This window comes from Lepidochelys kempii, chromosome 1, assembly GCF_965140265.1.
Source record: "Lepidochelys kempii isolate rLepKem1 chromosome 1, rLepKem1.hap2, whole genome shotgun sequence".
Taxonomy (NCBI): Eukaryota; Metazoa; Chordata; order Testudines; family Cheloniidae; genus Lepidochelys; species Lepidochelys kempii.
The window spans coordinates 229,847,602-229,869,846 of record NC_133256.1 but is presented as its reverse complement, the minus strand read 5'-3'; the positions used below and the strand labels follow the sequence as shown (position 1 = coordinate 229,869,846).

At 37.3% G+C, this 22,245-nt stretch overlaps 1 protein-coding gene across 7 annotated transcripts in view; it reads right to left on the bottom strand.

The window, feature by feature from the left end:
* The window catches only part of INTS13 (integrator complex subunit 13), a 31,533-nt gene that overhangs the window by 4,951 nt on the left and 4,337 nt on the right, over window positions 1–22,245 (bottom strand). For 4 of the 7 annotated variants that reach the window (XM_073317448.1, XM_073317438.1, XM_073317466.1 and 1 more), the window contains 13 exons: window positions 19,331–19,405; window positions 16,147–16,349; window positions 15,119–15,199; window positions 13,130–13,220; window positions 10,290–10,418; window positions 10,134–10,157; window positions 8,471–8,555; window positions 6,454–6,543; window positions 5,740–5,829; window positions 3,976–4,154; window positions 2,933–3,103; window positions 2,366–2,520; window positions 972–1,202 (listed from right to left, as the gene is read on the bottom strand). In XM_073317448.1, the coding sequence (XP_073173549.1) occupies window positions 972–1,202; window positions 2,366–2,520; window positions 2,933–3,103; window positions 3,976–4,154; window positions 5,740–5,829; window positions 6,454–6,543; window positions 8,471–8,555; window positions 10,134–10,157; window positions 10,290–10,418; window positions 13,130–13,220; window positions 15,119–15,199; window positions 16,147–16,349; window positions 19,331–19,405 (1,604 nt within the window). The remainder of the gene's footprint in view (window positions 1–971; window positions 1,203–2,365; window positions 2,521–2,932; window positions 3,104–3,975; window positions 4,155–5,739; window positions 5,830–6,453; window positions 6,544–8,470; window positions 8,556–10,133; window positions 10,158–10,289; window positions 10,419–13,129; window positions 13,221–15,118; window positions 15,200–16,146; window positions 16,350–19,330; window positions 19,406–22,245) is intronic. The other 3 variants (XM_073317487.1, XM_073317497.1, XM_073317477.1) reach the window with 3 other exon arrangements.

Genomic DNA, 22,245 nt, shown 5'->3' with positions numbered 1-22,245 from the left:
TGGTTTGAGCCTGAACCAGTTTGCTGTCATCTGCATCCCTACCTTTTTCTCACACTAGGAAAGAGAGGAAATCATAGTATTGGACTTGACCACAGGCACAGGTAGATCCAAGTATCATCAGCACGCTCACAACACTGCAGGCCAAAACATCCATCTTCTCCTAGTGGCCATGCACGCATATAGAACAGCACATACAAGTTGAGCTTAGAGCTGATTAACCATTTTTTAGGAGTTTCAACTTTATGATTTCTTTAGAAGAGAAGTTTGAATGAGAGGAAAGAAAAAGATACTAAGAAATTAATGACTAGACTGATTAACTGATCCTTCATGATCATATATGTCATATCAGCTAACAGGACAACTTTTTGTTTCTTAAGGGATAGAAAGCAGGTCCAGAGTCAATAAACCTTGACGCTCATCTACACAAAACTCAGTGCAGAGAAACCTGGAGCATCTAAATGTCTATAAGGACACCTAAACAGTCGATCAGCCAGAGTTCAGGATACATAAAATTCATTTGTCTATGGTTTTCAGTCACACTTCATTTTAGGGTTTGTTTACACAAAGTTATTAACAGATGTACTATGTTACGGATGGGTATACATCTAAAACAGTAGAAGGTGCTATAGATGGTGAAGCAACTTACTGTTATTTTGGCGATTATAACAATTGATTAAACATTTATTAAAAAACCTCTCTCTCTTTTATTATCCCCATTCTAAACTATTTATAAGTGTACCCTTAATATAAGCATGAAACTAAATGTCATATTTGGGAAACTTATCTTAACATCAGATAATTGGGGTTTCGATACTTAAGAGTTTATCTGTAACTGCTTACATGTGTGCCTTTTATAAACAAGCTAAAATTATGTTAATTAAATCACTTAACATTTTAAAAATTCTAGCGCTAGACTGTGCTGTATATTACATACTAGTACGTGAAAGCATATATTAATTCAAAAAATTCACCTCTCTGATTCCTGCCAGGGTTTTTCCAGTTCATAATCTTTTCCTGATTTCTCTGACTTGTCTTCTTTTTCTTCTCTCTTCCTCCCTCGTTTCTTGCGCTCTTCTTCTTCAGGAGGTTTGCTCCTGCAAGCCAGTAGACACTCCAAGACTCGCTGGTGTTTATCAGAGTTATTTATATGCGCTCTAACAAGGGTCTCCAATTCATTCCACATAATCCGGTATTGTTCATCTCTATCCACAGGCACAAAATAAAATCTTCACATATTTATACACAAACACACTCTCTCTCCCCCACCCTCCAGATTGTAAGAGCCATTTATATATTAAATAATCAAAGTTCAAACGGTTGCTGTCTAGTAGATTGAGCCTAAGTTTTTTTAAAATGTCTCAGTAAAAGTAGGTTTTCTCTAACTCCCTTTTAGTGGAGTTCTGATCACATTGTATTGTTTCATTCTTGGAAGCATCAGAACCGCATTGTACATGGACATGCTCGGTTGCTTCCAACAAACCTGAATTTCCAATTAAATCTAATACCCAAATCTCCCCTTGAGTCATAATCATTAATTTCCCTGGGTCAAAGCTATTGTGGAGACATTGCCAAAACCTATTAAAGTCACTTGAGCCAACCAACTCAAGAGACAAGAAGAAACCCTCCTTTTCAATGCTGAGACAAGTAGAAATCCATCTGTTCATTGCCAGATTCAAATTAATTTTAATGTTTTTCTCTTAGACAAAAATTAAAGACAAAATAATAGAGAATCATCATAACATAACACTACAGAACTAAATAGTTCAAGTAGCTTTTGTAGCTGACTTTTTTCCCCCCATACTCAGGTAACCATCCTGCCTAGGATTAGATTGATGTACAAGAAACGCAAATCATTATTCCAATGGATGGGATATCACAGACTTCCAAATTTGTTGTAAGGGAAGTTTCATCTTTTATATCAAATGATTCAACAATACAATGACTACTTTTAAGATAATCAAATATTAAAAATATTTTAAATATACAATAGCTTTGGAAGGGTCTGGTTTCCATGTGTCCAGTGGTGCCTCCATTTCCTCTGTTCTACCCTACGCGAGGCTCAAGATGGTGTTTTCTGTGTGATTTTTTTTTCCCCTCTAGAAAGGGTCTTAAATATAAGATGTGATTGAATCTGTTATTTGCAGTTACAACTGAGTTTTTTCTTTAACATGAAACTAGGGGAATAGCACTACAGCTCTAAATTATGCAGCCAAAAGATATACAACATTTATTTTGCTCATGTATGTAGGTTAGTGGACTCTAAATTACCTTTGATTGTCCAACTTAAAACACAAGGTTCATCTGGAATGTATGCAGATGGGATATATTTTTTGCAAAAGTACAACAAAATTAATAAATGTTAAACCTTTTTGGACCCTTTCCCCTGGTACCAACTGTTGAAATTGGCAGTGGATCATTTTTCCTCTCCATATCTACTAAGTTGTATATTGTTTTCTGACAATTCAGCACATCCTCATCTGAGAGAGCTTCTTTCACAATAACACTGGCTAACGGCACTACCTTCAGGACAAAACAAAACAGAACAAAACCTGCATTTAGTTGGGGGGGTGGGGATTTAGAAGCATATCTGAGGTTGACATTAAAAAATAAAAATCCTTTAACCTACATTCGGAAGTGTCCCCAGCATGCATTACTACATGAAGTCTTCCTCTTAACCCAACAGCTCTGCATCCAACTCAATTCCATGTAATGGGAGACATTTGGGTTCAGAGTTATAGTTGTAAAATATACACAAAGTACTTAATCAAAAGTGAAAGCCAAAACCTTATTCTAACTGATTTTGTTTTGGTTGATTTTTCTATAGCGTGCTATTAGCTATTCAGTTGTTATTGATATTAACTCTTCCCCCAAGTACAGTTTTAAAACATACTCCAGAACAGAAAAGGAAAGTTACAAATCCATGGTCACTTACAGCTTGCATGTTGAAGATGGTGGTTTGCGAAATAATCATAGGCCAGTAACGAGTATGTTTCTCTAACTGATCTTTTGCTCGTTCCAAAGGAATCTCAAGACTTCCATCGATCTTATATCTGGGGTCTAGAAAAGGAGTTAATCTGTTTTCCCTCATAAATTCACCAAAATCCTAATGATAACCAAACAAGATAAAATTAGGAACTTCTCTAACAAAGTAACTTTCATTGAACGGGTCAAACATCATTGCCTCCCTTATGAATAATACAGAAAGGAAAAGGAATGTAGCCCTAAAAACTATACCTCTGTGTTCAATATTCTTATGAGCAATTCTACTTTGAATTCATATAGAAAGCATTTAAGGAAAAGGTTTGTCAAATCTTAACTTCATGAAAGCTTAACTTCAAAAAAAATTGTAGAATGTGGCAACAAATGCTCTGCTTTGGATTGATAATAAGGAATTACATATGTTAAAGTTTTATTCTGTTTGTTTACAGGCCACTTTTTGCTAATGGGCACCGAATGCAGAGGATATCAAATTAAAAAGAGTAAAATGGGTTTCTTTAGAGTGCCCCCTCCACACCTGAGTCTATAAGATCCAGCTCTTTTTTATCTGTTCAGTCCAGCTATTCTCAAAGACCCTCATTATGACAATTATCCTTCTTATAGAGGGCTGGGTGCAGGGCTATCTGGATCCAGTCCACTTCAAACCTTTGTTGAGATAAACAGTGTTTAAAAAGAGTAATCAATGAGAGTATTTTAGAAATTTCATATTGCTTACAGCATGCAAGCACAGATGTGGGATAGAGACAGAAGGTTTTTATAAAGTGGTTGTGTGTGTGTCAATAAATGCTGACTATCAATAATAGAACGAAGAAATAGTTGATCCAAGTGTGCCATTTAAAAAAATTTTTTTTTTTTAAAATAAGCGACCTACAATTTCTTACAGTACAGAATGTCTGTTTCAACCCACCCTCACTCCTCACCCCTGAATTCTGATGAATTGTTGAGTAAGACTAAAAATATAAAATAGTAGTATCTTACTGTAATCCTATAGTCTGTGACTCTTCCACCACATCCTTCACTAATTGAAGGGGGATCTTCTAGAATTGATCGAGAACTGCTCAAAACATGCAGGAAAATTTCTCCTCCATGGCTACTAAGCATGTGGCTAATTACTTTAGAACCAGACTTGCGCGGTTGTTCCAACAAAACAGAACGACCTATTAAAATTGAGATCAGTTTGATGAGCTACTGAGTACAGCAATTTACATTTAAAGATATTCTACAGGTTTATATTTAACCACCCAGCCACCCAACCCCAGCGGTGTTAAGCTAATGTAGGTCTCTTACTAAACTCAAATTAGTGACCTACAATTGTTTCCTATGGAACTTTAATTCCTGCCTTTAGATAGGCTATTATGGAACATAGCACTCTTCTTGCATCATATAGAAAGGGTTCAAACTACGTAATTTATTTGTTACCTTTTGATCATTCAGAAAATATAATCCTTATGGAGATAAATGTCTGTAAAAGTAATGGAAATGCTATACTCTATTTGGTCAGCTCATTATTTTCAATAGTTTACAATGCTAACCATATAGTGACCCAAACACATAACTTGTTCTCATTGAAGACTAAGGACATGGTAAATATACAGTTTAAAAAACTATCTTGTGAAAAATATTTGAGTACTAATGTATCTTAAATTTCTTTGTTTCAAGGGACACTATTTCATGTTCACAAAAGTCAAAAATGTCTTATTTTCTTGAAATTAAGAGTATGCACAAGAAAACTCTACTAAATATATTCTTTTGAGGGTGAAGGTTATGGTAGCAGTTGAATGATAAACTGACTAACCAAATCCTTGGCTGACCTCAATACTAATTAGTGTGTCAGTTTCAAGCAGGTACAATGCCCTCTTAGTATATGAAAATAAATGTAGGAGGTCACATGATCACCTAATTGGATCAACTGTGGGTGGTAAAGACAGTAGTCACCGATCCTTGATTCTGTCCTGATTGCTGACAGCTGCCTACCCTCTCTCTCGATAGATAGATAGATATATGGCAGGATATATCATTGCTACCTTAGCTCAAAACTGGATTAAATTTAAAATGAAAGTTAGCAAATTTAGAGGTGAATAGAAGGGAAAATATTTTTATAGTCTCTTGAATGAGAGACAGTGGGGGAAAGAGGAATACATTGAGAAGTTCCTATTCTGAACCTCTGCAGCATGTTTCAGAGAAACTTGCAAATGCTTTGCAATATAGAACAATTTCCACTTAACTGATAAGAGCAAGAAAACCTATTTTCCAGTTTTCTGATGGAAGAACCCTTAGATATTACATTTCTATTCAGAAAGAACACTCAACACTATTAAGCATTGTGATCAAACATATTATTATTAATCAGCTATACTGTAATTCAAGAACAGTGGTAATATTAAAATAAATGATTACTACTAAACACAGAATCTATATTGGGATTTAGGGGAAAAAAAAAATCAGGATTCCTCTCTCTTTCCCATCTCTTCTCCCCTTTATTAGGTTTAAACTCAAATTGTAATTTTTATTCCATTTCCCTTCAAATATAGTTATCAGTTAATATCTATCTAGATGTTTGTTGGACTGTCTTGCTTCTGTATTACTGTCCTTTACACAGATTAGGTGTTCATATGACATCTGGAATAAAGTGAATATCTAACTTCTTAACATTTTGTACAATGTGGATATACCTACATGCTTTAAAAAAGGGATTTGCAACATTAACAATTTTTAAAATGCTTAACCAAGAAAACAATTTACCATTGAGAAGAAAGTTTGTAAGACAAGAGGAAGGTCGGCTATTTACATCTACGGGTGAGATTCTGTATGCTCCAGTGCAATAATGCAATTCTGAAAAATGAAAATGTGGAAAGGGTTAGTTGCAAAGATAGAAAAGCACACACTAAACACAGGGCCTGAAGCTTCTCTTACAAAATACCTAAATTAGTTGAAGTGATTTGTTTGTGAAATTTCTTTGAGAGAGAAAGGGAAGGAAAAAAGCTGCAATGTCACTAGAGAATTAGAATACATTTACGAACTGGTGATGCAAACCACAGAAAAGTAATGGAGGGGAAATTACTGAACACTTTTTGCCAGTGAGCAAGCAGTTTGCTTGGTAGAGGAAGAAAAATCCTGTTTTCCCCTCTCTCCTACATAAATAAGTCAGTGATTAGCCAGCATCAGGAGCATTCAGTCTGTCAAGATACTGACTGTACACATACAGTGGCCGAATCACAGCAGTAGATGTTGAAGCCTCTTTGGAGGCCTGCTGGCTGTCAGTAAAGTAGAGCTGTGGCAAGAGATACTGGGTATAGGAAACAAAAAGCAGAGGAACAGTAGTGCAATCACCAGGGAATAATATGCCGTTGGCGGGGATGGGGGGTGGGGGGGAAGAGGAGAGAGAGAGGAGGAGGAGGAAACGTACTGCAGGACAGAAAGTGCTTCTCAAACATTTACAGAAAATACAGTACCTACCAACACTGTTTGTTCGTGGTGTGCACCATTTTAATGTTACAGTTTCTTTAAATGTACCCTCTCTGCTATTGCCACCTATATGATTATCACCTGCAACATCAAGTTAGAGAAAATGTTCCATAATAAGTTAGTCAGTCTTCAGTTCATTACATTATAGAATACAAAAATCTAGCAACTATAAGCCTTATAAAAATATATGATGGTGCTGCACAAACCCTCCTACTTGAATGAGAGGGTTTAACGTACAAAATGTCTTATCTGGAATCCGAATTTGATTTTGAAAGAGAACATGATGATTTTTAAAACACTAAATATTCAAAATAAGGTTAAAAATATCCCCAAACCCAGAAGTTTTCAGAAGTAACAGCTACAATTTTAAACTTTTTTTTTTTCAAGTGAGCAAAGTTATTGCAGTACAGACAAAGTTGGGTGTAAGAAACCATGCATGCAAAATACATAGGTGTTCAAGTAAGCGTGTTCAACATAACGGCTACATTGAGGCTCCTGAAAAGATGTTCCTCTAAGTCTCATTTTATTATTTAAAGCAAAAATATATTTACAATACTTTTATAGTTGTAACAGGACAAGCAGCTTATTTTAAAAAGAAGTCTAATACACTCCAAGGATGGGTAATAGTCTTCTGTGCAAAAATTCTGCACCTCCTAGGTTTCAGAACCTTTGTTTTGAACTGATCAGTTATAATTAAAATTCTATTTTAAACAGCACGTCCCAAAAATCATAACTGAAAACGTATCTCAAGAGCACATTTGACAAGTTGTATTGCTTTCTTCCCTTTTGCAAAAAATGGTAGGTATTGTTATCAATCTCTATATCCTTTCTTGTCCAATGCAAACACCTCTCATCATGTAGTTCTGGCCATGTATATTAAGATATATTGCTAAAACACTTCCCTACAACTGTCTTATTTACAGCTGGTCTGACAGGAAGCAGTGAATTACAGGAAGGCAATAAAATATATAAACATATCATAATGCTTCCACGACAATGCAGTATATTCTTGCTAATTAGTGCTTTGCTAATCTGAACTTCCAATAATCTGCACACACTAAGGAAAGATAAGTTTTACATGAAGTTTCAAATCGCTGGTGTTACTACTCACAAAATATACTTCAAAATATTACGCTGTAGACCAATAACTCATGCTGAACTAGATGCAAGAGTCAATGGGTATATATTGGGTTATGCAGGAGGTGAGACTAAACGATAAACACAGTCCTTTCTGATTATGAAATCATAGAAACATGTACTAATGGGTCTTGCATGATCTGTCCTTTGCTTCTACAAGTAGTCTTTACCCACACAGTCACACTGAAGTCAACCCTGCAGGTTGCCGTTAAGAATAATCTGTTAGTCTTTATGGTGCCACTTTAAGGTGCCACTTTCATATGCATATTTGATTGTCTCAAATTTTGGGAAACAAGTCTGTGTGTTTGTGAGTGAAGTAATGGGTTGCCATATTTATTTAGACACTGACATGCAGCTACCTGGAGGGAGAATACTTCCTACAACATCAAAGAAAATTTGGCCTGTCACATGATCCTCTTGCTCAAAATCTCCTGGACTTTTGTTTAAGCATCTGGTATCTTAACTCATGAACTGGCATGCTTACATTCATGTGACAAACTGAAATGCCTCTGGTTCCATCAAACACACACATTCTGATGCATGTCTAATCTAGTTTGATGTTTACATGTTATTCTTTCCTTCATTATGTCTTTTTTTTTTTTAATCGGTTAAATTGAATATTCCAAGACCAATTCATTTTACATTACATCTCAAATTGTTGTAAAGAAAATTTAAAATTTCAATTAAAAAAAATCTGCTATAATTAGTTAAATCTTGTCCTTGCTGAAGCTTAAAGTTTGCATCCATTTAAAGCCCAGATCTTGAGTTTTTGAACGATCTTAAAACAGTTTTTATAAAAGCGTTCTATTAGACATTTTTAATTCTTAGATTATTCCACCACTCACTTTTTACATTCTTTTTCCCCACTTACCACTTTTTAGAAAGTCTACATGTGCATCTTTGTGATGAAGAAGCTCCACATCATAATTGGCAGATGTGTTAGCATGTTGTTCTTCCTTTAAATAAAAAGGAAATTCAAAAAGAATCTGGTTTATTTTTTAAAAAAGATTGTTTGTTGTTTTTATAAATGGAGAATGATAGTCTCCATTTTACCAGAAGAAAATAAAATTCTAAGTGAATCAGACAATAAGGGGTTGCAACGTTGAGGAAACTGTTTGCTTTCTGATCTATTTAAAGATGCAATAGCCTGCTTTTTCTTTAAATCTATGATATTCCTATTTATATAAATGCCATAAATGTGCACAACGCATAACAAACAGATAAATAACACTGACAGAAATTCTCGTTTTTTTCCTTCCTCTTCTTCTCTATATAAAGCACAAGAAACAGATTGGGAAACTTGTAATTTCCTAACCAGCACCCAGTAATTCTAACTCGAATCTGTTTGCAGAGTCACTTTTTTTTTTAAAATCTTCTGAGAATTTCTTTTTACGCTGTACTAACGAAAGAAACCACTTACAGTAGCAGTTTATCATGTTCCTGCGGTTAAGAACTAGAAGCTATTTAATAGTTCTAACTGCAGGCATAAAGTTAAAGGCTGGATGTTTGTTAAAAGGAGGACACAGCATCTTTAAACAGCTGCATTAGCAAACACCATATACAGTAAATTAGCAAAAACAGAACGGTAATCTTGGGGAATTTATTTTGAGTAAATAGTACACGGGGAACCCAACATATTCTATTCCTAAAAAAGACAAAGGTAGGAGGAAGAGGCATACCAGCAGCACACAGGGCAGTAAGTTACAAATAAGGTATTTGTGAAACTAAAAGAAAAAAAATGTATTTATTTTTATATATATATATTATATATATAATACTATGATCCATGTTAAAGCTGAAAGTTGTAAAAACAAACTAAAGTAAGTCAACTGATACTTTAGCACACACAATCCATACACTACTATCATTTATTCATTTTAAAGAAGTGGGCACTGGGTAATAATGACTTATTTTTCCTTTTGTGCATTCTTTAGTTTTGCTAATAAACTTCCCTCTCTTGCAATACTGGTGCTCTTGGTCTGACAGTAAAATGTAATTGAAGCTGGGGGGGCTCCTACCTACTAAAAGCCAATTAGAATTTTTAGTTACATTAATTGTCATCCCAGTGGCAATGAAGATTAATTAAAAAAGAAAAATAAATGAGAAGTAAGGATATACGTAGCTTCTATGGGGAAAAAAAAGTCATTTAATATCTTCCATTACTAGAGGCAAAAGTAATTTCCCCCTTCCCCTCTTGTTAAACAGCTCCACATCAGCTGAAAAACCATTATCCTTTGGTCAGAAACTATTAGTTACAAACACCTTTATGTTGGGTGGGCATGAAAATGACACAGAGGAAAAAAGACTCACTAAGCCACTAAAATGCACAAAGGTCAAGAATATCTAATGAACACAATTGTAAGAGACAAAAGAATCACAGACAAAGTAATTTGAAGTAAACAAGATTATATTTATATAAATAATATGAAGTGGACTGAAATAACACTTGTACTGTCGAATCGAATTGCTGACATAGCAATACAGCATTTTGTTCTGTGATCCTTCCTTTTTTTCCCTTCTTAAAATGTACTAACCTGGTCACAGACATTGAATGTGGGCTAATAAAAAACAGAAAATGTGATATGGAGAGAAAAACAACGTAAAAATTCAATTAAAATAAATATTAAAATTTCAAAACAATTTAAAGCAAGTGATGCAGCTACTTATCAAAGCTATAGATACAATCTTACCTTCATAGGGATATTGGTTATTGTGGTTGAAGCCAGATCGAAGTGCTGCTGTACTAAAACGTTCAGTTTTGTAGCCAGATGCCGTCCAGCACGGACACTATGCACTTCGCTGGTTAAGACTGGAGAAAGCTTTAAAAATAAAATAATAATAATAATAATTAAAATATAAAAAAGACATAGAATGTACCTTATTGGTGTTTTCTGATACCACACAAATATACAAACCATCAACATTTTAAGCTTAAGAAGACTTGCATCACCAAGTTCAACAGAAAATGTGATGTATGGTTAGAAAGAAAGAGGATATAAACATAGTTTAAAGTCATCTTGGATGCAGTGATGTTATATAAAAGACTTTGGTTCAGTCAGTCATCATAACTTCATCAAAAACGCTGAACACCAGAGAGTTGTTAAACTGTGACCCTTTCTGCCAACAAGAGGCCACCTCAATCCACGAGACTGGAATCCAAGAACTCCTTGGTCCTAATCTCAACTCTGTCACTGATCTGTCATAGGGCCCAAGGTAGGTCTGTCTCCATTTCCCAATCTGTAAAGTGGGGACAGTAGTCTTTTATCCATCTACCTCGTGTGTGCTTCATATACACTTGTATAACATTCTGAAGAGGTAAGTGCTATAATCATGCGTTGATATAATGAGCTGCAAGGAAGTCCTGTCTAATTTTCCTTGGCCAGGGGACTGTGTTATAGAGGGAAACCTCAGAATATGGTGAAGTAGTAAGAGTACTCTCTGCTTCTCACACCCATTGCATAAAAATGTAATACTCTATACAAGGCCTCTGTGAAGTTTATAAAGCATTTGAAGGTTCTGTGGGAGGAAAGGTATTATCTTTATTTTTACTCCTACAATGAGATATAGGATTGGATTTATTTCATGTTCAGAGTGACAGTTTAAAAACTAACTCCAGATTTTTTTTCCCCCCACACTTCCAATTAACCCAATAGTTTCACTTTAGTCTGGCCATTTTAAAAGGACGCTGTCAAACTAGAAAGCTCTCTTTAAAAACAAAAAAAAAAGGAAAAAAAAAAAGCCTTTACCAGTGTCGAGCCAAAGTGCTCGGATAAACTCAATGAAGCTACACCAGGTGCATACATATAACCAGTTTTATTGCCAAGCTATAATAAGCTTCCCAGCCTTCACGCGTTACTAAATATGTGCTTTCCAGCAAGCAAACAAGCATCAATGCTTACACCCCTTCTGCTACCAACAGTCTCGGACCCTCCAGCATTGTCCTTGAGGGGTCATGGCAGGCACTGCTCCAGCATGGGGAATTCCTGGGCACCCACAAAGCCTAGGTCCGCAGGTGAGACTGTTCGTCTAAAGCAATTTGCATAGTTGCTTTTATTATCATCTCCTTCGAAGGGGGCGGGGCGGCATATTCACCCACAAGCAGGCTCTGTCAGGAAACACTATTGCTTCCTATTTTCACACTTCATAGTTTTGTGCCTTGCTTATTTCTTTGTTTATTTAGTTGAGTGGCTACAAGCCAGTTCACTACTAGCTTCCCCCGAACTATGCTGTAACAACAGCCCAAGGTAACTTACTTTCAGCCCCAACAACCTCTGGGTACAGCCAACACCTTATGATTATTAAAACAGAGCAGGACTGAAGAACAGCAGAGTACAGTGGCATATACCACTTGGTGCATGTGTGGTTTTTGACCTACAGTCACTATAAATATACAGATTGTCCAAGAACATGCACTTGTAAATAAGCAATGAAAATATCAGTATACAGAATAATTTTAACTTAATGTGTTAACGTTATTTATAAAATACAATTTCTTCTTTTAGGACATTTCTTTTATTGGTATGTGGATAAATACTATAGGATTTTATCAACTCCTGAGACACCACAAGGATATCTGCATATCACCCCTTTGGAAGCAGATATTCTTTCCACTGACATTTAATTAAAAAGACACAAACAAGCCCATCTGCCAAGTTTAAAATAACATATTGTGCAATACAGTTAGTCAAAGTACTGACGGGTTGGATAGAATAATATATATGTAACATTTAACAATATTCATGCTCTGGCAGGCTATCAAGCTCAGCATCAACAGAAATTTGTATGGGGAAGTAGAGGTCCCTGGTGGCCGGCAATGTGTTCTTCTGTGGAGACAAAGTCCCAGAGAAGTAAATATCTCATGCAGGTCTTGTGTTTTCATTGTACTGTAATCTCCTTCCCACAAATGAAAACTAACAGTTTTCCTTTCAAGAAGTCACTAAAGAGCTCAATCTGCAAAAACTATAAGATGAATGGCTTTATTGCAAAGTCAACAGTTAGCAAAAACAACTCAAGCAGACTGATGAAAGAGATACAACTCCATGCCTATTGCAAAAGGAGGGGAAAATGTTATCAGAAACACACACTGAAAATGGTAACAACATTTCTATGTTGTCAGCTTCTTCACAAACTGTCACATATGCCTCTTCCTTTACAGATGAGTATCCAGTCTCTGGGAAACTAAAACATTACTGCTAAATTTTAAGACCAGGACTATACTACAGACCTATGTCGGTATAACTATGTTGCACAGAGGTGTGAAAAATACACACCCCTGACCAACAGTTACACCAACCTTAAACCTTGCATAGACAGTGCTCTGTTGATGGGAGAGCTTCTCCCGTCACCATAGCTATAGCCTCTCAGGAAGTGACAGGAGAACTCTCTCCTGTCAGCGTAGGAGTGTCTTCACTTAAGCAGCACAGAGGTTCTGCTGTGTCAATGCAGGGTTTTAAGTACAGACCTGCCCTAAGTTGGTTTGTGACATTCAGTACAGTGGTACCATTTCTTTAAAGCAATTTAAGCTCCTTACCTCTTTTTTAAGGCGATCTGAAACAAGGCTATCTTCACCAACTGGATAGGTGTGGATTAAGACCAATTCACACTTCTGGATCTGCATGAGGCTTAGAAATCAAATGTTCTATTTAGTAGGTCAGCAATGCAGCTGTATGCCACATAATTCATGTCAACTCTCTCCCATGCAAGACTAACTTGATTTCCTGAACACTGCACTAGTCAGAAGCACCAGAGACAAATTCTGCTTTTGAGTAAGTTTTGTCAGGACTTGGTGTTTGTTTATTGCATTTTATAAACACACAAATCTCCATCACTGGAGATTTTTGAGAACTGGTTAGACAAACACCTGTCAGGGATGTCTCGATAATACTTACTCTTGCCATGAGTGCAGAGGACTGGACTAGATGACCTCTCCAGTCCCCCTTCCAGTCCTATGATTCTATTAATTGATAACTGAAAACATGGTAAGATTTCCAGCTGAGCATTTTGGGGTGCAAAACAACACTGTACTTCTGTCGCACCTTCCATTTAAGTATCAATGGGGTAGATAGATCCTCATCTAAAATAAGTTGTCATAGCTCCACAGAAGTCAATAAACCTATGACAATCGAGACCAGCTGAGGATCTGTTCATAAAAAAGTGTTTTTCAAATTTTAATTAATCCCCATTAGGTACAGAAGAGAAAATGAAAATTAATAGCCTGAATGATGCTGAGCACCCTCACCTCCCAATTGCTGGAGTTCCACACACAGCCATTATGCAACCTACGTGAAGTTTTCACAAGAAAACTTTGGAAAAAAGAACCCAGATCTTGTATCTCCAATCCTCCATTGTTTCCAATGTCACAATGTTAGTCACAAAACCTTTTCACCCTTACATAGCATTTAAATAAAAACCTTATTTCCTGGGGGCCCATAATACCATTTTAACATTTATAAAATTGTAAAAATGCAAACAGTGAAATGAAAGTTAGAGGTTACGTGGTGGATTATATTATTAACATTTATTTATATTGTGAAAATGCCTAGAGCCAACCAAGGACAGGGCCCCATGTACAATGTAATAGACAGTTCCTGCCCTCAAGAGCTCATAATCTAAATAGACAAGATAGAAGATAGGGAAAAGGGATTTAACATAACAGTCCTTTTTTTCCCCCCCTTCAGTATTTTGTTTCTCAAGTTTCAACAGAGATACCAGGCAAAAAAAGCTATTTGAAAACTAAAAGCAATTTCCAAGCACAGAAGCTCTGGCAGGCTAAAAGTAACAGGCATGTAAAACTAATTCAGTGCTGCCACCAATATGCATTGCTCAAAGCATTAATCACCAGCAGTATCAGGTATTCTTCAGATACACTGTTAGTTACAGAGATGTTTTCCATAGCTGGGCTAAATTATCTTCTTTACTCTTCTTTTTTATACCTCATTGCTTTAAGAGATACCAATCTAAACCAATCTAAAGCAGCACGGTCTTGTGCAGGGCTATGGTACAGGAAAACACAATGGCTAAAGACCTCAGACTACAGGGTTGTGTTTTACTATCTTCCTCATCTAGTTTCCCCTCTCTGTTAAGCATTCAAACGGCCCATCAAGACAAACTCTCAATAAACAGCATCATATAGATCAGTGGTGGGCAACCTGCAGCCCATCAGGGTAATCTGATTGTGGGTCGCATTGATCCCGCAGCTCCCAGTGGCTACAGTTCTCTGTTCCCAGCCAATGGGAGCTGCGGAAAATGGTGGGCCACAGGGGCATGCTGGCTGTTGCTTTCCACAGCTCCCATTGGCCAGGAACAGAGAACTGCGGCCACTGAGTTGTGGGGGGCCGTGCCTGCGGACAGTCAACGTCAACAAAATGTCTCGTGGCCCGCAATCAGATTACCCTGATGGGCAGCATGCGGCCCATGGGCCGGTTGCCCACCACCAATATAGATCAGTATTTCGTAAAAGGCACATCAAAGTTGGCATATGCGGGATAAGAAAAACTGTGCTTATGGACTGAACACTCACTGATCTGAATTAGCTGCAAGCTTGTTATGCTCATGAATAGTTTCTTGGACACAGTCTTCAAGCATTCGAACATGGCTGTCACTAAAAGAAGGGGGGAAAAAATTAACTTAGAAAAAGAGAAAAAATTAACCCAAATACTTTAGTAAATGGCTTATTACTTTTACAGATCAAGAGGATTTTGAAAAACTCTTATGGCTATATTTGTTTCACTACCATATTGCTCTTACTGTTTTGACACATAGATGCAGCACAAATAAGAGCAAATGTCGGTTTAAAAATTCTTCAACAGAAGTATAAACAAGTTTTGTTTTGCAATATTTTAAAAAGTCAAAGTATAATTTTAATTAAATATACACAACTTTATCTTTTTTCCTAGATACATGTACAATTGAACAAAATTACAAATCTTATTCACTAATCCCCAACTTTTTATGCGTCTGTGGACTGCTCTGCCAGTGAGCAAGAAGGCACAAGATAGGTCAAGGGACTTGTCTACACTTGAAAATTAATTTGGATTAAAATATGTTGTGAATTTCAAGTACAATAGCTATTCAGGAATGTACAGACCCCTCATCCCTCCCTTATTCGTGAGTAAGAGTACCTTCTTCCAATTTAGCTTAATACACTCTGATTTCTGAATAGCTCCATGTGGAGACAAGCTTTAATTTTGTATCAAATTACTAACTCTTCATAAACCATTAATCCTACACTACTATACTCCTTAACCCACCCGAACTCTTTAAACAACTCTCTCCTGGAAACTCTCTACCATTAATGCTCACTTATGTAAAACAGGGAGCTGTTATCTTGAATGCCTCAGCTGACCTTTCCTGGTGGAGTACATTAGGTGAGAAGTTGTCAGTAGCCAAAAACTAACTATTAAAGGCATTATATATCAAAATAAAAACACTGAACTACATCAAGAAAAAAAAAGAAAGAATCAGAAGACAAAGGATCTAGCCTATTTATAGAACCATTAATTCCCCCCCCCACCCCAAAAAAAAAAAATTGTATAATCCTGTAAATACCTTTTGGCATTCGTAATGCAGATTATTCTTCCTCTGTTTCCAACACGTTCTGCATTTTCCATTAGCATGGTTCGGGCCTCATGCTGGTATTCTGTGATTTTGCAGAGTGTTTCTACTGCTGCAACCAAACCATGCAGTATGCTGCAGCATTCTGGGTCTGCACGAGGATTAGGTGGTCCAACAGCTGCTAGAGCGGCCATTAACTGGTTAAAAAGAAGAAAAAGTTTTGTTGTGAAGTTATGATCTTAGCTATTACAGTAAAATGATCTCGTACTAGAAGTCATTAATTACAATTTATTCTACATACAAATTAACATGGTCAGGGGAGAAAAATAGAGCAATATTCAACTGATTTTGACCCATAACCAACTTGCTGGGCTAAATATTTAGCCCTAAACTCGCCACTCCCAGCAGCAGCGCAGAAGTAAGGGTGGCACAATAGGGTGCATTGCCACCCTTACTTCTGCACTGCCTTTAGAGCTGGGCACCCAGCCAGCAGCCACCACTTTCTAGCCACGCAGCTCTCAAGGCAGCGCAGAAGTAGGGGTGGCAATACTGTGATCCTCTCTATGATAGCCTTGTGCCCTCCCTCTTGGGTCAGGATCCCCAGGTTGAAAAATGCTGACTTAAGAGCTTTACATGTTTATATTTCGCTATCTCTAAATTCATATTCATGCTTTGTTACAACACCATGAAATGTAAGATTTAAATATTAAAACCGTGAAATTCAAGATTTTTAAAATGCTATGAGCATGACATTTACAAAAATGGACAATGAATTTGGTAAGGCCCTAGCTATTAGCCAAGACAGTCAGGGACACAGCCCCATGTTCCGAGTATCCCTACACCTCCAACTGCCAGAAGCTGGAACCGGAAAACAGGGGATGGATCACTTGATATTGCCCTGTCCTGTTCATTCCCTCTGAAGTGTCAGGCACCGGCCACTATCAGAATTAGATGGATCACTGGCCAGACTAGTATGGCTGTTATGTTCCTAAGGTTGCAAAACCATTTCCATTATCTTCCTTTGTTACACATTTCTAGTTTTCTGAAAACTACTTCTTTTGGGCTGAAAATTATATTTCTTCTCCATACTGACATTTCACTAATATAATTAGGCCAAAAAAAAAAAAAGGCTCATCTGAATTAAGCTTTTGATATAGGTCCTGATGAAGATGTTCTTGATAGTTCTTTCTTACCAAGACTATGTATGATCAGTTGCTGTTTCTGATGGTAAAATTAGACTTTCAATAGTTTACTTCAGATGTAAAAATTAGAGCAGGCAGGGAAACAGAAAATTTTTGGGTCCAAACTGAGACAAAAATTGAAAAACTCAATTTTTCATGGAACTGGGAGTTTGTTTTATTTTGCTTTGGAAACACGTTTGGGGATTCCAACATGAAATATGATCCCCTAGGACCCAGGCTCCCTGGAAGCTCTGGGACCCCCACTCTCAGGCAGCCTGCCCAGCAGGCTACCTAGAAGCCCTGGTTCCAGGGCAGCCCACTAGACAGGCTGATTTGGAGTCAGGAAGCCCTGTGAGCCCCAGCCTACCAGAGGAGGGAGGGGATAAGCTTGCAGGAAACCAGCCTGGTTTGCAGATTTACAACCAAATTTCGACAGAATCAACATGTTTCTGCAGATCTATCAAATTACTATTTTCCAGTGAAAAAGTGTTCCATCAGAAAATCTCCAACCAGCTCCAGTCAAAATGCAAACGGAGTCTCCAACCAGCGTCTATTAGGCATTCTCTGCCCCTAAGCTGGACGTGTCAACACCCTAACAACCCCCTTCTCAGACTGGGCTATCTACAAGACTTACTCCTCCAGATGCTTAAAAGGACCAGCAGGAGACACTGACCAATTGGGAGCCAGCAGGCCAGTTAAGGTAGTTTGCCTGCTTCTGCTTGGGGCAAAGATAGGCGATACTGGGAAAGAGGAGTTACTCGGTGCTCTCCCAGAACCCCATGGCCAGTTAAGGGCCTTGCTTTCAAGTGCTAGCCTTGACACAGACAAATAAAAACAGACAAATTTTGAATTTGTTAACCTTTTTTAGACTGACCCTGAGCTTACGGCACAGACCTCCCTACTCCAAGCAGGTGGCCATAACTTATAGACCAGTGGTTCTCAACCTTTCCAGAGTATTGTACCCCCTGCAGGAAACTGATTTGTCTTATGTACCTGCAAGTTTCATGTCACTTAAAAACTACTTGCTTACAAAATCAAACGTAAAAATACAAAAAAGATGTCACAGCACACTATTACTGAAATATTGCTTACATTCTCATTTTTACCATAGAATGATAAAATAAATCAGTTGGAATATAAATATTGTACTTACATTTCAATGTACAGTATATAAAGCAGCATAAACGAGTCATTGTCTGTATGAAATTTTAGTTTGTACTGACTTTGCTAGCGTTTTTTATGTACCCTGTTGTAAAATTAGGCAAATATCTGGATGAGTTGATGTACCCCCGGAAGACCTCTAAGCACCTCCCAGGGTATATGTACCCCTGGTTGAGAACCACTGTTATAAACGAATGCAGGGAGTGCTTAGAGTACCATCCCTGGCCCTGCAGGGGGTACTATAGAGAAGTCAAACCTGTGATGGAGTACCTTTTAATTTTGTCTTTAAATTACTACTTTTTCTTCTTCTTTGTATTCCCACTGTGTTTTAGTGAATTTCTTTATAAGATTAATTTTGGAACGTTTTGCAATAAAGAGAATTTTACAGCTCTTGCCTATTTTCCTTTGTTATAGTTACATGATTGTGATTTTAAAGGATGAATAATAAAATAAATAAAAATTTCAAGTGAGTTTAAAAGAGGAGCTAGTTTCATCTAGATTTGTAAGAATATGCAAATAAAATTAAAATTTACACAAGCTAAAAGTTGTTGTCTCTATTTAAACCATTATCTTAAGATGAAAAGTAACTGAACTGCACACACACAAAACCTTATTCTGTTAGAAACATACAATGTTTCTAAATCCAGAATTCTCCTTCAAACAAATGAATCAATTATTATTCTCAGAAAAAATATACAAGACAAAAAACTAAAACATTGATGTCATACCATGATAAAATGTTGCCTACTGAATATACTAAGAAAGCTTATTCTTTCACTATAATTAATTTAAACTAGCCTCACAAAATAAATAGACATATCGAGTACTAATCATACCTCCTGCAAGTTTTGGTCTTCTTGGGTCCAGGAATTTAAGATATGAGCCCCAGAATCACTTACAATGAAATTCACCTAAAAGGTTACAAAGCAAATTTTAAGGTCACAGTAATGTATTCTTTCTTCTTATACGATAATTCTCACATGCCCATAAACAGAGCCTTGCACGGATACAAAATTTTTATCCACAGCCAATCTGCAAAAATGGTCAGCAGATAAAAAGCAGAAATCCGCAGATTAGCAGGGCTTTACTAGCAGCTCCATGGGTCACCATGCTCCAGTGACACAGGGTTGTGCCAAGCCTGCAAGCCCCAACCACTTCCTACTTCTCCCCAGAGACCTCCTGCCCCACCACCCGCTCTGCCCTCGCTGCACCTGCTTCCCCCACTCCAGGCAGAGAGGCTATAATCCTGGGCCCTTGTGTGCAGTGCCACCCTCCCAGCAGGGGGCTCGGACATCCCTATGCAGCCATGGCAGCTCTAACAAATGCAGACCTGGCCAGGACAGACAGTGGCAACAACTACGCTTCTCACAGCGCCTGTCGTTGCTGCTCGCTAGTTTAAAGTACAACGATACCTCTTTCAAGATGGCACTTGGCTCACTGAGCAAGAGCCCATGCTTGTGCTCCTTTCTGGGAGCTGTAATTTAAGCAAGTCTGAGCAAGCCAGGCACTACAACCGCCAAAATGCTCAGCGGGCTATTGCCACATATTGCAGCCCCCGCGGAGGGATTCAAAGAGCTGAGCGGGAGCCTGAGGGCTGGGTGACAGCTGCTCCAGTTGGATGAGTGTGTGCTGCAGTCAGAGCTCCATTCCCACCTCCTCCACCCCACACCTACTGTTGGGGCCACAGCATCTGCCTTGCCCCCATCCCATGTGTTACAGCGTCACCCTGATTTCTGTGAGATCGCTAGAGCCCTGCGCAGATACAAAATTTGCATCTGCATCCAAGCCACAAGCTGCCAAAAATTGTCTGTGGACATAAAGCCCATATCCATGGATCTGCAAGGCTCTACCTAGAAAAGGTCAGAGTGCCACAGTATTATATTTATAGGTCACTCAAACCTCATTTCATTTTTGCATCAAACTAACTTGTGCCCATAGGTTATAACAATTGTGCTAAATCCAGACTAACATAGTATCTCCTTTTTATTTTAAACAAAGATCAAGCATTTAGAAGTGGTGTGATGACAAAGAAAAAAAAATGTTCATGTACACTTAATTATCATTTTAGAAAGTCATTATTAACACTGACTTCCTATCCTGTGTTAGTAGAGTATAAACAAGGAGCTGGTTTTGACTGTTAACACTGTAGTTACCATTGCAAAACTAACAGGAGAAAAAAATGGAGCAACTCCCGTAGTATCACATTTATATTTTCATTAGCAATAGTTATTGAGCACAGATGTATTTTTTCTCTTATTTAATTAAACACAGCACTTAATCAGTGACTAGAATCTGCTATCAAAGGAGATCATTGAGGTAAATACCCTAGTGAGCTTATGATGATAGATTAGATAACTTTATGAGCCTTCACTGCAAACGTTCATACTCATAAAGCATTTAAGCATGTACTTAAGTCCCACAGACTTCACTGTAATCTCCAGCATGGGACTTAAGTACATGCTTAAATGCTTTGCTGAATTGGGGCCTTAGAGAAATTACAATTTACGCTTAATAGCAGAACTGCCACTCCATTAAATTTGCACTGCAGAGAGCCACAAAAGAATTCAACATATTTAGGACAGAAAGGAGTGGAACAACCTTTAAACAACAACAGTTTGAAGGGTCACAAATGGGCCCCAATGACAAATCTGGCATTCTAAATCTTATAATTAATTGTGAAGTGTTAAGAGGTACAGTACTTACTCTACAAAGCAAAAAGGATAAAAAAATTACGCTCTGTAAAATCTCTCTCATTAAGACAGTGATTCTCTTTAACTTTTGTGTCAAAGTGTGGACACCTAAAAAAACCCAAAAGTCTTAGAATTTGTTAAATATACTACCAAGATACAAATGAGAGTCATGCTGGGCACAGTGGATTATGGCAGCTGGATGTGATGCCAAGCATGCACCAAGGAACACCCTTAGGATTTCGGATTTCCAGGTTAGTGAAAAAAGGAACCATAAAATCACAGAAGTGACTTGTTTGGTCTTAAAGGGAATGGAGAGGTCTCAAATGCGTGCCAAAAGAAAAACAGACTAAATGATCCACTATGTACTCCTTAGTTTTGTCCAAAATGTATCAGCTTAACTCCAAAACAAAATAAATGAGTTTGTGAGAACAAAAAGGCGTGCTCCAAGTCTATTTTTAAATAATGCAAAGTACATAAAACACACTCTGAATGAAGACTAAACTTATTACAACAAGATAAATGGGTCATAACACATTATCAATCCTTCAGCAAGGCTGCATTTTCCTCTCTCCCCAAAAGTGGAAGACCAGCATTACAGAAAGCAGGGCTACAGCATGAAGCCACAGGGAACTGTCTCCTATAATACAAATCAATCCTGCATACAAACAATAGACCTAGAGGGCAGTACATTTTACTGTCATTTCAGCAACAGAGTCAGATATGCCAATGAGGGCAATTATTCTATTACTCTGCCTTGCTTTTACCGTTATCCCATTAACTACCACTCCATACTCACTTGGAGACATCTGTGACTAATTTTGTGCATGACTAAATAAAAGTGAATTTCTCCTCTAAGATGACATTTTCCTAGTAATACCAAGTATTTTACGTTTTTCTTATTTTTTCATCAAATTTTACAAAAGTTATATCCAAGTCTGTGTAGAGTCAAAAACTGGATTACATAAAACCTGAGATCAAAATAAATAATTTAACCTTTAAATATATCTTAAATAATAATTATTAATATGATTATAGTTGGTGTGGATTTAAACACTCACCCA